Consider the following 15,366-nt stretch of genomic DNA (forward strand, 5'->3'; position numbering starts at 1 on the left):
TGAGTTTGCCAACATGTTTTTCCCTCCAACATTTTATTATGAAAAAATACAAAAATATAAAAAAGTTGAACACCTTATACAGTCAATATTTGGATGCTCACCACCTAGATTCTACCATTAACATTATTACATGTGTAATAAAGCTGTGTTTGCTTTATTACACATCCATCTATCCCTCTATTCATCCATAGACTCATCTTAGCTTTTGATTATTTCAAAATAAGTTGCAGATATCAGTATTTTTATCCCTAACCACTTAAGCAGACATATCATATCATTAATTAAGCTCAATATTTAGAAAAATTTTGAGGTAAATTTATATGCTAAGTTCACAACTCTTTAAGTTTACCATTCCATGAGTTTTGCTAAAATGCCATCTCTCTGTAACCTTTCAGGTGCTGTGAGGTCATAATGTTTGAAGGTGAAGGGTGGTATGGAAGTGAACAATGTTACAGAATCAAAGTTACAATAATGGCATATGTTTGTGTTTTAAAGTAAAGTATGATAAAATTAATCTTATTTTCCAGGTTAGATACCACCCCTCAAAATAATGAAAATACCCTGCAAATCATGGATTTGGAAGTCTAGGCTACACTTTCCACTCAATTCCCCAAGCCCAACTGACAGCAAGCTGACGAGAGCTGTTGCCACCCAGGCCACTGTGGCCACCCCAGGCACACCGGCCAGCTCCTTCCCCAGGCACCCAGCCAGCTCCACCAGCCTGATCCTGAGGGAAGGGAGGCCTCACCGAGCAGCTCCACCACTTGCAGGAGGACGGACGTTGGGATGGTGTCAGGCTCGTCTTCAGATCTCCCTTCGCTGTCCTCCGACTTCCAGGACAGCAGCTGCTCTGCGAAGGCCATCGCCAGTGGGAACTCAGGGGGCAGAGAGTGTAACACCAGCACGGCTCCGGGAGGGGGAGACACCCCTAGAAGAAGCGCCCAGAAGGAAACCTCATGACTGGTAGCACCCAATCAAAACAAGCTTGCGATAAAGACCTGCCAGGTGTGCTCAGAGAAACAGGGCCAGAAAGCCTGTCCACTCATGCACTGGGGGCAAGAGGAAATGCCACTCCCCACACTCCAGACGGAGTCAGCTGCAGGCGCAGGAGGAGCGGAGGACATCCTCCAAGGAGTCCACCTGCTGGTGTGAGAATGGGACAAAGGGCAGCAGTGGGGACAGGGAAGGATAAACATTTCCCAGTCAGTCAGATACCAACCAGCCTGATGACCTGGCATGGAAATAGTAAGTCAGACTTTAAAAGATGCTTCACTGGAATGGTCCCAGCCTGGTAAAGAAATAACCAGCCCTCTGGTGCAGCTGCAATCCCATGGGAGCATCAGATTATTTTAGACTTACAGAGTGGACCAGCAAGGGGGCCCCCAGACTTCAGGAACTACCAGAATTCTCTTTTACTGCCTTCGGTCATTGTCATGGCCTGAATCTGACCGAAGCTGCCTATGACGAGAGAAGAAAGACCCTGAGGTCTGATCCCTGTCACTCCCTGCACCGCACCCCAACCCCCTCCGCAAGCACTGGTCAGACATAAGCTGGGGTACCAGGGGTCTCTGGCCGGGTCAGGAGGAACCATGTTGACTGGCCTGTACTTTGGGGTGAATGTTTATTTGGGGAATGATAGGTAAGACAGAGATCTTCTGTGTTTAATATAAATTTTAAAAACAGTGTAGGCAAAATACAATGAAAAAAATAGACCCCAATAAAAAGAGATCATAAACTTGTTTAGCATTGACCAAATACCTTAAGAAATGTCCTTTCATTTTATTCCCTAAGGATGCAATGTCTCCAGGATTGGAGCTGTGCAGAAGCCAAGGCCCAATTTTGGCTGAAAGTTCAAATACATCTTTATAATTGTCTCTAACAAACATGTGTCCATCTTCTCCTGTCCAACATGCCAAGGACGTGCAGTGCAAGTCTGAGACTAGGTTTCCCTTCCTCTGTGTATTGACTCAGAAACAGAGTCAGCTGGCCCCAGTATACAAAGCAGACAGTCAGCGAGAGCTTCAGGATTCACAGAGATGGAGACCTCATCTAAATCCAAATCTGCAGAGGCTTAACAAAGGATGCCAGGGAGACAAGACCACTTGGGCTTCCCAGCCTGGCCACCACCAGGCTTTGTTTACCATTGACATGGGGAGCAGATGATCACTGAGGCCCGTGCCCCAGGGAGCCACATTATACCTGAGAGAATTCAGTTTTAATGAGAACTTGAAGGGCAGCCAGGATTATTACAGCTAAATGATGGCACTGCTCTGTGTAGATCATTCTGAACAGCACACGCTTGTGAAAGGAAAGGAAATCCCCACTGTAGTCTGGGCAGCATCTGCCAGGTCTTCCCCTGGCAGGAAAGGGAGAACTTTTAATCCACTGTCTCTGAAATACACTGCCCCAAGCAGTCCTATTCTTTACCCATAGGAAACTGGAACGCAGCACGGTAGAAAATCCTTTCAATTTTCACAAATTTCAAGCTGTTCTTATTACCGTGAGCTAATTCGGAGACTTACCCAGTTTGATGTGGACTTTGTCTGTGGAGAGGATCACAGAAGGGTACTGGTTGGTGGTGGGAGGCGGCGTGAGCCCCGTGTTGGCCGGAGATGCATCCCGCGGGTAACAGATGGCCTCGATGAGGTTTAGCTGGCCATTTCGCTTCACTTTGTGGCCCAGCCCGTACACGAGCACCCGCGCCCACGGCGCCTTGTACAGAGAGGAGCTGAGGAGGAGGGGTGAGTGTCAGCAGAGTCCAACCACGTCAACAAACACTTTGTTGTGAGAGGGGGGGTGAGAACTGGGCACACGTAAGTCACCTCCATTACATTTTAGAAGGTCATTCTTTATATAGACTAATTTCCAAAACATGGAAATTAGGGAAAAACTGTAAATCATGTTCAAGTATAGTATGCATTAAAGAATAAAAGCAATGAGTTTTTTTTCTTCTGTAAATTGCACCAGAATCTGTCTTACTTTTCTCTCCCCATCACCATCTTCTGCAGTACGGGCAACTTACTCTTTGCGGAATCCAGACTGACTTTCTTTGCAAGATACAACGACGAAAGCCGCCCCCGGGAAATTGACGTCCATGTTGACCTTGGACTCGGAAATTGGAAACTCTTCGGAGGGGAACTGCTCTGGTGCCGTCTGCAGAGACATTTAACAGGGAAATCCACGGGTTAAACACAAGAGAGCATTTCCTTTTCCCAGCTCCCAGGCAAAGGAGAGCCAATGCATACACTGTAACAGGATCAGGTGGACAAAAAAGCCCTCTGGGAGGAAGGACACTACAGATGGGACAAGGCAGGGGAGCTGCGAAGAAAAGCAGACTAGTGGGGCTTGGGGAAGAAAGTGTCATTTTCAGCCAGCCAATAAGATTTCCAGTTGAAACCTGTAACCCCACTTTAGGGACATCAGAACTTTGGACTTTTACCTGCAGGAAAGAGCAGATCTGTTTCGTCAGCTCCAACAGGCTCTCCTCACCCTGGTGCAGGGTCCGAGTGATGGCCACGTTGAGCCACTCTCTCACTGTCTGGGAGCTGCCCTGGTAGAAGAGGTCCGTGGCCGAGCAGTTCTGGGAATGGATGCAGTGCTGCAGGGACTGTGCCAGGAGGATGCAGCTGGAGCTGATGGTGCCGTCTGGGGACAGGAAAGAAAACACAAGTCAACAAGAACAGCAGCAGCCAAGGGCTGTCAGATCCTGAGTAACGAACCAGGAGCATTCTGTCCAGAAAATCAGGATGGGTTAGCTTGGACATACGTCTTGGATAACAGACGTTACCAATCAGATCCTGCAGGGGGTGGGGGATTCAGGAGTTTGGTGGTCTTTAAATTTTTGCTTTCTTTTAAGCTACAAAACGGTTGCCTAAAATAAAAACCTGAGTTGAAGCCCAGGTCTATTAAGCAGGTAGAAGTGGAGCTGCTTGGATTCAGGGGTTCCCAGAGCCTGACCTATCGGCTGTCCTGGCCAACCTGGAGTTTCACCAAGGAACCACTGGGGTAGCTCAGAGTGGAGTTTATAAAGCAAGTGTTAGTCACTGTGGCAAAGCTTCTTCCACAAGCACGTTAAAGCTTTTCAGGTCTGTTTTGGAGCCTCTAAGTTCTTGGGGTGGGCCAGTGGACCCCACGTGCTTAAGTGGCCTGTGGAGATGTAGTTCACACAGGCACTGGCTGGGACCCCATGGCTTTGAGAGATGTCCTTTATGCTTAGAATGCCACCTGCCCTCTCACTCCTGCTCCCATCTTAGTAGCTAGGAGGTCAAGGGAAGCAGGCTGGAGGCCAAGGTTCCAGAGGAAGACAGAAGGGGCCCTTCAGTCTTCAACCGGGTTGAGGGCAGAGTCATCACTTAGTATTCACCAAGGTAGCAAACACACAGCATCAGCCCACACTCCAAGGGCCCCACATTGAGCAGATGCACACAGGCTGGCCCATTAAAACAGCTCCGCTTGAGGTCACGATGAATCAATTAGGTCTCTTTGGTGGCGTTTGATGGCAGGAACGTTCTCCTGTCTTTACACGTCAAACAGAATGTCGGTGACAACAGTACAGTGACTAGATTTCATAAATACGACTTCATTTTCGTTGATACACGATTAGTTGGCTTAATGAATGCTTAATAGGTTAATGACTAAATATGTCATCTAATACACTTAGATTTTTCAAAGAGTGAGAAAGTACTGCAAAGACAGCTGCAATCTTTCGTGCAGTTTATCTACACTAAGTTTAAAGGTCCTGTGCTGGGACTCCTCCCCCTGCTCACGTGGAGAACAAGGACACTAAGCACAGCTCCTGCTTGGCGCCCGGCTCACCCTCAGGGCTATTCCATCCTGGGCCTAATTTCTGCAGTGACAGTGGCAAAGCCGAGGTTTACCTGGGAGGGGAGGAGCGAGGAGCTGATTGGACAGCAGCTGCAGGTGCTCCAGGGTAATGTCCCGGATGGCAGGGATGTGGAAGAGGCGGGTAAACAGGTGAGGCAGCTTGGGGGCGAAGATGTTGAGCAGGGCCATGCGGCAGTACAGCCTGGCCAGTGCGGCCTCGCAGCGCAGCAGCTCCCTGCAAGGGAAGGGCAGGGGACAGGCACTGAGCTCTGACGCTCCGGCCTCCACACTGGGCTGGGCCGCAGGCCGCTGAAGGGGAAGGACCACATCTCAGGCTTCTCTGGCCTCATGTTCTGTGCTCCAAGTTAGACACTTGTGCTTTAAACAAAAAGCCACATTTAGTTGTGTTTGATTTTTCCCAACTCAAAAACCACCGTGGAAAAAGAAATGAAAATATATGTTCACATAAAGACTCACATATACGTGTGTTCATAGTAGCATATATATAGTAGCCAAAAAGTGGAAACAGCCCAAATGTCCAACTGAGGCATGGTAAATCCATACAATGGAATGTTATTCACAAATAAAAAGGGATGAAGCACTGACACGTGCTACGACATGGATGAACCTGGACAGTCCTGTGCTAAGTGAAAGAAGCCAGACACAAAAGCTCACATATCATGAAGCCATTTATATAGAGTGTCCAGAATTAAGTAAGTCCATAGAAACATAAATTAGATTGGCAGGGTTGAGCTAGGGGGCGGGAGAAGGGGTACTGACTACTAATGGGTGTGGGGTTTCTTCTTGGGGTGATGAAAATGCTCTAAAACTGACAGTGGTGATGGTTAGAGAATTTTGTTAATATACTAAAAATTGTTGGCCTGTATACTTTAAATGGGTAAATTACATGGTATGTGAATTGTATCTCTGTAAAGCTATTATAAAAATTTCAGTGTGGGCATTTTTTTTTATGTGATGAATTTATGAAGTGATTGGCATTCACCTTGAATAATAGCTCATTAGTGACTAAGCAGGTCTCATTTAGAAATGCATCTCTTGGTAAAGAATCTAATCTAGCTAATACTAAGCATAGGGGAGGCTCCCTGTATTTTATTAGCTAATCACCATAATTAAAAATTCTGCTGGTAGTAAGCACTTAATCAAGAAGGAAAGTTAGAAGTAGCCCTTTTGGAATGTAAATTGGTGCAGCCACTGTGGAAAACAGCATGGAGGTTCCTCAGAAAACTAAAAATAGAGTTACCATATGATCTAGCAATTCCAATCCTGGGCATATATCCAGACAAAACTATAATTCAAAAAGATACATGCACCCCTATGTTCAAAGCAGCACTATTCACAATAGCCAAGACATGGAAACAACCTAAATGTCCACTGACAGATGAATGGATAAAGAAGATGTGGTACATATATACAATGGAATATCACTCAGCAGTAAGAGAGAATGAAATAATGCCATTTGCAGCAACATGGATGCAACTAGAGATCATCATACTAAGTGAAGTCAGAAAGAGAAAGACAAATACCACATGATATCACTTGTATGTGGAATCTAAAATATGACACAAATGAACCTATCTATGAAACAGAAACAGAATCATGGACATAAGAGAATAGCCTGATGGTTGCCAAGGGGGAGGGGGTTAGGGGAGGGATGGATTGGGAGTTTGGGATTAGCAGATGCAAACTGGTATATATAGGATGGATAAACGACAAGGTCCTACTGTACAGCACAGGGAACTATATTCAATATCCTGTGATAAACCATAATGGAAGAGAATATGAAAAAGAACATTATATATATATATAACTGAGTCACTTTGACGTACAGCAGTAGGTAACGTAACATTGTAATTCAACTCTACTTCAATAAAAAATTAAAAAAAAAAAAGAAGTAGCCCTTTTGTGTCTATAAAGTCTAGGTCTAAACCCACTCGGAGCCAACAGGGGTCACCTGATATTACCTACTGACCCAAATTAAAGGTAATGCTTGTCCATCATATAAAGTGAAGACAAAAAAGAAACCAGCTAAGATGGTACATGTTAGGTGGTTTCTTTCTCGGCTCCACCAGTTTGTAATATTCTTGTGCCAGAATATAAAACAAACCAACTCCACCTGCTTCTTCCCTCCTCAGAAGTCTGTCCGTTGACGGTACTAGCACAGCTCACGAGGACCAGGGCAGCAAAACAGATGAGGTCTGACTATGAAAGCTGAAAGCCCTACAGACTCCCCCCAGCTCTCTCCTCAGATTGCAAAGCCTCAAGTTGCCAGGATGAAGCTGGAGTGAGATTATTTTCGGTCGACTCTGCAGACTGTTAATGCCTCTTAAGTCTCTGCTGAGGAGCCCCCCTGCCTCTTCATTCTCTAAAGTCCTCTCTCAAACCCACGTGAGTGCTTTAGGCAGAGTATACCTCTGATGAAAACCCATACTATGACCAGAAATTCCGTCACTGTATTGATCAAACAAATCTATGGCATGTTTCATATTTCTCCCAATACTGAGATCACCACATTAATACTGACTGTAAATGTCCTACATCTGTAGTTTGATTGTAACCTTGCAAAGCACTTTCTTGCCTTTTCTCTAAGTTGCTAGTCAACAGTCAATAGGTTTCATCTATCAGAGAAATTTGCCAAAAATATGACTGAAAGTCTTATTAAAGAAGTTTTTAAAAACTTTAAGAGTACCATATTGATATTCAAGCATATATGTTTGGGGATCCTCTTCAACAAATATTTGGAGTCTACAGAGTGAGCCAGGGGCCAGATTAAGCACTGGGGGCTCTAGCAAAGAATCAGATAAGGTCTCTGCTTTTAGGAAGCTTATGTTCTAGAGGGAGGAGACACACAATAAACAAGTTTTTTTTTTTAAAAAAAAGCAAAAATATCAGGTCCTGGAAGGGAAGTATTGATAAAATACAGTGTTAAAACAACGTGCTCCTGTGGGCTTACTTTAGATGGTGAGGCAAGGCTTTTTTGGAAAGGTGACATATTCATTGCGATCTGAATGACAAGAATGAGATAGCCAATCCACCAGAGGGCAGACAGCAGAAGCAAGAAGAACTATAATCCTGAAGCCTGTGGAACAAAAACCACATTCACAGAAAGACAGACAAAATGAACAGGCAGAGGGCTATGTACCAGATGAAGGAACAAGATAAAACCCCAGAAAAACAACTAAATGAAGTGGAGATAGGCAACCTTCCAGAAAAAGAATTCAGAATAATGATAGTGAAGATGATCCAGGACCTCGGAAAAAGGAGGCAAAGATCGAGAAGATGCAAGAAATGTTTAACAAAGACCTAGAAGAATTAAAGAACAAACAAACAGAGAAGAACAATACAATAACTGAAATGGAAACTACACTAGAAGGAATCAATAGCAGAATAACTGAGGCAGAAGAACGGATAAGTGACCTGGAAGACAGAATGGTGGAATTCACTGCTGCAGAACAGAATAAAGAAAAAAGAATGAAAAGAAATGAAGACAGCCTAAGAGACCTCTGGGACAACATTAAACGCAACAACATTCACATTATAGGGGTCCCAGAAGAAGAAGAGAGAGAGAAAGGACCCGAGAAAATATTTGAAGAGATTATAGTTGAAAACTCCCCTAACATGGGAAAGGAAATAGCCACCCAAGTCCAGGAAGCGCAGAGAGTCCCATACAGGACAACCCACGCCGAGACACACAGTAATCAAATTGACAAAAATTAAAGACAAAGAAAATTTACTGAAAGCAGCAAGGGAAAAAAGACAAATAACATACAAGGGAACTCCCATAAGGTTAACAGAGTTTCTCAGCAGAAACTCTACAAGCCAGAAGGGAGTGGCATGATATACTTAAAGTGATGAAAGAGAAGAACCTACAACCAAGATTACTCTACCCGGCAAGGATCTCATTCAGATTCGATGGAGAAATCAAAAGCTTTACAGAGCAAAAGCTAAGAGAATTCAGCACCACCAAACCAGCTCTACAACAAATGCTAAAGGAACTTCTCTAAGTGGGAAATGCAAGAGAAGAAAAGGACCTACAAAAACAAACCCAAAACAATTAAGAAAATGGTAATAGGAACATACACATTGATAATTACCTTAAATGTGAATGGATTAAATGCTCCAACAAAAAGACACAGGCTTGCTGAATGGATACAAAAACAAGACCCGTATATATGCTGTCTACAAGAGACCCACTTCAGACCTAGGGACACATTCAGACTGAAAGTGAGGGGATGGAAAAAGATATTCCATGCAAATGGAAATCAAAAGAAAGCTGGAATAGCAATACTCATATCAGATAAAATAGACTTTAAAATAAAGAATGTTACAAGAGACAAGGAAGGACACTACATAATGATCAAGGTATCAATTCAAGAAGAAGATATAACAATTATAAATATATAGGCACCCAACATAGGAGCACCTCAATACATAAGGCAACTGCTAACAGCTGTAAAAGAGGAAATCGACAGTAACACAATAATAGTGGGGGACTTTAACACCTCACTTACACCAATGGACAGATCATCCAGACAGAAAATTAATAAGGAAACACAAGCTTTAAATGACATAATAGACCAGATAGATTTAATTGATATTTATAGGACATTCCATCTAAAAACAGCAGATTACACTTTCTTCTCAAGTGCTCACGGAACATTCTCCAGGATAGATCACATCTTGGGTCACAAATCAAGCCTCAGTAAATTTAAGAAAACTGAAATCATATCAAGCATCTTTTCTGACCACAACACTATGAGATTAGAAATCAATTACAGGGAAAAACACGTAAAAAACACAAACACATGGAGCCTAAACAGTACGTTACTAAATAACCAAGAGATCACTGAAGAAATCAAAGAGGAAATCAAAAAATACCTAGAGACAAATGACAATGAAAATACGACGATCCAAAACCTATGGGATGCAGCAAAAGCAGTTCTAAGAGGGAAGTTTATAGCTATACAAGCCTACCTCAAGAAACAAGAAAAATCTCAAATAAACAATCTAACCTTACACCTAAAGGAACTAGAGAAAGAAAACAAACAAAACCCAAAGTTAGCAGAAGAAAAGAAATAAAGATCAGAGTAGAAATAAATGAAACAGAAACAAAGAAAACAATAGCTAAGATCAATAAAACTAAAAGCTGGTTTTTTGAGAAGATAAACAAAATTGATAAACCATTAGCCAGACTCATCAAGAAAAATGGGAGAGGACTCAAATCAATAAAATTAGAAATGAAAAAGGAGAAGTTACAACAGACACCTCAGAAATACAAAGCATCCTAAGAGACTACTACAAGCAACTCTATGCCAATAAAATGGACAACCTGGAAGAAATGGACAAATTCTTAGAAAGGTATAACCTTCCAAGACTGAACCAGGAAGAAATAGAAAATATGAACAGACCAATCACAAGTAATGAAATTGAAACTGTGATTAAAAATCTTCCAACAAACAAAAGTCCAGGACCAGATGGCTTCACAGGTGAATTATATCAAACATTTAGAGAAGAGCTAACCCCCATCCTTCTCAAACTCTTCCAAAAAATTGCAGAGGAAGGCACACTCCCAAACTCTCATTCTACGAGGCCACCATCACCCTGATACCAAAACCAGACAAAGATGTCACAAAGAAAGAAAACTACAGGCCAATATCACTGATGAACATAGATGCAAAAATCCTCAACAAAATACTAGCAAACAGAATCCAACAGCACATTAAAAGGATTATACACCATGATCAAGTGGGGTTTATTCCAGGAATGCAAGGATTCTTCAATATATGCAAATCAATCAACGTGATACATCATATTAACAAATTGAAGGAGAAAAACCATATGATCATCTCAATAGATGCAGAGAAAGCTTTCGACAAAATTCAACACCCATTTATGATAAAAGCCCTGCAGAAAGTAGGCATAGAGGGAACTTTCCTCAACATAATAAAGATCATATATGACAAACCCACAGCCAACATTGTCCTCGATGGTGAAAAACTGAAACCATTTCCACTAAGATCAGGAACAAGACAAGGTTGCCCACTCTCACCACTATTATTCAACATAGTTTTGGAAGTGTTAGCCACAGCAATCAGAGAAGAAAAAGAAATAAAAGGAGGGGCTTCCCTGGTGGTGCAGTGGTTGAGAATCTCCCTGCCAATGCAGGGGACACGGGTTCGAGCCCTGGTCTGGGAAGATCCCACATGCCGCGGAGCAACTGGGCCCGTGAGCCACAACTACTGAACCTGCGCGTCTGGAGCCTGTGCTCCGTGACAAGAGAGGCCACAATAGTGAGAGGCCCGCGCACCGCGATGAAGAGTGGCCCCCGCTTGCCACCACTAGAGAAAGCCCTCGCACAGAAATGAAGACCCAACACAGCCATAAATAAATAAATAAATAAAAATTAAACTTAAAAAAAAAAAAGAAACACCATGATGGTAGAGAAACACACCCTTAGGAACAAACATCTTAAAAAAAAAAAAAAAAAGAAATAAAAGGAATCCAAATCGGAAAAGAAGAAGTAAAGCTGTCACTGTCTGCAGATGACATGATACTATACATAGAGAATCCTAAAGATGCTACCAGAAAACTACTAGAGCTAATCAATGAATTTGGTAAAGTAGCAGGATACAAAATTAATGCACAGAAATCTCTTGCATTCCTATACACTAATGATGAAAAATCTGAAAGTGAAATTAAGAAAACACTCCTGTTTACCATTGCAACAAAAAGAATAAAATATCTAGGAATAAGCCTACCTAAGGAGACAAAAGACCTGTATGCAGAAAATTATAGGACACTGATGAAAGAAATTAAAGATGATACAAATAGATGGAGAGATATACCATGTTCTTGGATTGGAAGAATCAACATTGTGAAAATGACTCTACTACCCAAAGCAATCTACAGATTCAATGCAATCCCTATCAAACTACCACTGGCATTTTTCACAGAACTAGAACAAAAAATTTCACAATTTGTATGGAGACACAAAAGACCCCAAATAGCCAAAGCAATCTTGAGAAAGAAAAACGGAGCTGGAGGAATCATGCTCCCTGACTTCAGACTATATTACAAAGCTACAGTAATCAAGACAGTATAGTACTGGTACAGAATCAGAAATATAGATCAATGGGACAGGATAGAAAGCCCAGAGATAAACCCACGCACATATGGTCACCTTATCTTTGATAAAGGAGGCAAGAATATACAATGGAGAAAAGACAGCCTCTTCAATAAGTGGTGCTGGGAAAACTGGACAGGTACATGTAAAAGTATGAAATTAGAACACTCCCTGACACCATACACAAAAATAAACTCAAAATGGATTAAAGACCTAAGTGTAAGGCCAGACACTATCAAACTCTTAGAGGAAAACATAGGCAGAACACTCTATGACATAAATCACAGCAAGATCCTTTTTGACCCAGCTCCTAGAGAAATGGAAATAAAAACACAAATAAATGAATGGGACCTAATGAAACTTAAAAGCTTTTGCACAGCAAAGGAAACCATAAACAAGACCAAAAGACAACCCTCAGAATGGGAGAAAATATTTGCAAATGAAGCAACTGACAAAGGATTAATCTCCAAGATTTACAAGCAGCTCATGCAGCTCAATAACAAAAAAACAAACAACCCAATCCAAAAATGGGCAGAAGACCTAAATAGACATTTCTCCAAAGAAGATATACAGATGGCCAACAGACACATGAAAGAATGTTCAACATCCTTAATCATTAGAGAAATGCAAATCAAAACTACAATGAGGTATCATCTCACACCGGTCAGAATGGCCATCATCAAAAAATCTAGAAACAATAAATGCTGGAGAGGGTGTGGAGAAAAGGGAACCCTCTTGCACTGTTGGTGGGAATGTAAATTGATACAGCCACTATGGAGAACAGTATGGAGGTTCCTTAAAAAACTAAAAATCGAACTACCATATGACCCAGCAATCCCACTACGGGGCATATACCCTGAGAAAACCATAATTCAAAAAGAGTCATGTACCAAAATGTTCATTGCAGCTCTATTTACAATAGCCAGGACATGGAAGCAACCTAAGTGTCCATCATCGGATGAATGGATAAAGAAGATGTGGCACATATATACAATGGAATATTACTCAGCCATAAAAAGAAATGAAATGGAGGTATTTGTAATGAGGTGGATGGAGTTAGAGTCTGTCATACAGAGTGAAGTAAGTCAGAAAGAGAAAAACAAATACAGTATGCTAACACATATATATGGAATCTAAGGAAAAAAAAAAAAAAGGTCATGAAGAACCTAATGGCAAGACGGGAATAAAGACACAGACCTACTAGAGAATGGACTTGAGGATATTGGGAGGGGGAGGGGTGAGATGTGACAGGGTGAGAGAGTGTCATGGACATATATACACTACCAAATGTAAAATAGATAGCTAGTGGGAAGCAGCCGCATAGCACAGGGAGATCAGCTCGGTGCTTTGTGACCACCTAGAGGGGTGGGATAGGGAGGGTGGGAGGGAGGGAGATGCAAGAGGGAATAGATATGGGAACATATGTATATGTATAACTGATTCACTTTGTTATAAAGCAGAAACTAACACACCATTGTAAAGCAATTATACTCCAATAAAGATGTTTAAAAAAAAAATCTTCCAACAAACAAAAGTCCAGGACCAGATGGCTTCACAGGTGAATTATATCAAACATTTAGAGAAGAGCTAACCCCCATCCTTCTCAAACTCTTCCAAAAAATTGCAGAGGAAGGCACACTCTCAAACTCTCATTCTATGAGGCCACCATCACCCTGATACCAAAACCAGACAAAGATACTACAAAAAAAGAAAATTACAGACCAATATCACTGATGAATATAGATGCAAAAATCCTCAACAAAATACTAGCAAACAGAATCACACATTAAAAGGATCATGCACCATGATCAAGTGGGATGTATCCTAGGGATGCAAGGATTCTTCAATATACGCAAATCAATCAATGTGATACACCATTTTAACATAAGAAATTGAAGAAGAAAAGCCATATGATTATCTCAATAGATGCAGAAAAAGCTTTTGACAAAATTCAACACCGATTTATGATAAAAACTCTCCAGAAAGTGGGCACAGAGGGAACCTACCTCAACATAATCAAGGCCATATATGACAAACCCACAGCAAATATCATTCTCAATGGTGAAAAACTGAAACCATTTCCTCTAAGATCAGGAACAAGACAAGGATGTCCACTCTCGCCACTATTATTCAACATAGTTTTGGAAGTCCTAGCCACGGCAATCAGAGAAGAAAAAGAAATAAAAGGAATACAAATTGGAAAAGAAGAAGTAAAACTGTCACTGTTTGCAGATGACATGATACTATACATAGAGAATCCTAAAGATGCCACCAGAAAACTACTAGAGCCAATCAATGAATGTGGTAAAGTTGCAGGATACAAAATTAATGCACAGAAATCTCTTGCATTCCTATACACTAATGATGAAACATCTGAAAGAGAAATTAAGGAAACATTCCCATTTACCATTGCAACAAAAAGAATAAAATACCTAGGAATAAACCTACCTAGGGAGACAAAAGAACTGTATGCAGAAAACTACAAGACACTGTTGAATGAAATTAAAGATGATACCAATGGATGGAGAGATATACCATGTTCTTGGATTGGAAGAATCAATATTGTGAAAATGACTATACTACCCAAAGCAATCTACAGATTCAATGCAATCCCTATCAAATTACCAATGGCATTTTTTGCAGAACTAGAACAAAAAATCTTAAAATTTGTATGGAGACACAAAAGACCCCGAATAGCCAAAGCTATTGGCAAAGACACCTATAGTTTTGAGGGAAAAAAACAGAGCTGGAGGAATCAGACTCCCTGACTTCAGACTATACTACAAAGCTACAGTAATCAAGACAATATGGTACTGACACAAAAACAGAAATATAGATCAATGGAACAGGATAGAAAGCCCAGAGATAAACCCATGCACCTATGGTCAACTAATCTATGACAAAGGAGGCAAAGATATACAATGGAGAAAAGACAGTGTCTTCAATAAGTGGTGCTGGGAAAACTGGACAGCTACATGTAAAAGAATGAAATAAGAACACTCCCTAACACCATACGCAAAAATAAACTCAAAATGGATTCAAGACCTAAATGTAAGACCGGACACATAAAACATACACCTGCTGTATAAAAAAATAAATAAAATTTAAAAAAAAAAAAAAAAAAAAAGAATGAGACAGCCATGCAAAGTTCTGGGCAAAGTATTGCAGGCAGAGGGAACAGCATACACAGAGACACCGAGGAGGAAACAAGCTTGGTGTGTGAGAGAAACTGCAGAAGGAGAGTACGCAGGGAGAAGCAGACAGACTCTGAGGCTCGGGGAGGGTTTCGTGAGCCAGGTTAAGGGTTTGAATTCCACTCCATGGGAAGTGGAACGCCATGGGAAGGTTTGAATTAGAGGAGAGAGATGAATGATCTGATCTGTGTTTCTAAAAGATCACTC

General features: G+C 41.6%; 1 protein-coding gene across 9 annotated transcripts in view; it reads right to left on the reverse strand.

The window, feature by feature from the left end:
- The window catches only part of HECTD4 (HECT domain E3 ubiquitin protein ligase 4), a 198,876-nt gene that overhangs the window by 25,326 nt on the left and 158,184 nt on the right, over window positions 1–15,366 (reverse strand). For all 9 annotated transcript variants that reach the window (XM_007170894.2, XM_057526275.1, XM_007170893.2 and 6 more), the window contains 5 exons: window positions 4,878–5,059; window positions 3,440–3,645; window positions 3,023–3,153; window positions 2,523–2,728; window positions 749–928 (listed from right to left, as the gene is read on the reverse strand). In XM_007170894.2, the coding sequence (XP_007170956.2) occupies window positions 749–928; window positions 2,523–2,728; window positions 3,023–3,153; window positions 3,440–3,645; window positions 4,878–5,059 (905 nt within the window). The remainder of the gene's footprint in view (window positions 1–748; window positions 929–2,522; window positions 2,729–3,022; window positions 3,154–3,439; window positions 3,646–4,877; window positions 5,060–15,366) is intronic.

This window comes from Balaenoptera acutorostrata, chromosome 13 (assembly GCF_949987535.1).
Source record: "Balaenoptera acutorostrata chromosome 13, mBalAcu1.1, whole genome shotgun sequence".
NCBI lineage: Eukaryota > Metazoa > Chordata > Mammalia > Artiodactyla > Balaenopteridae > Balaenoptera > Balaenoptera acutorostrata.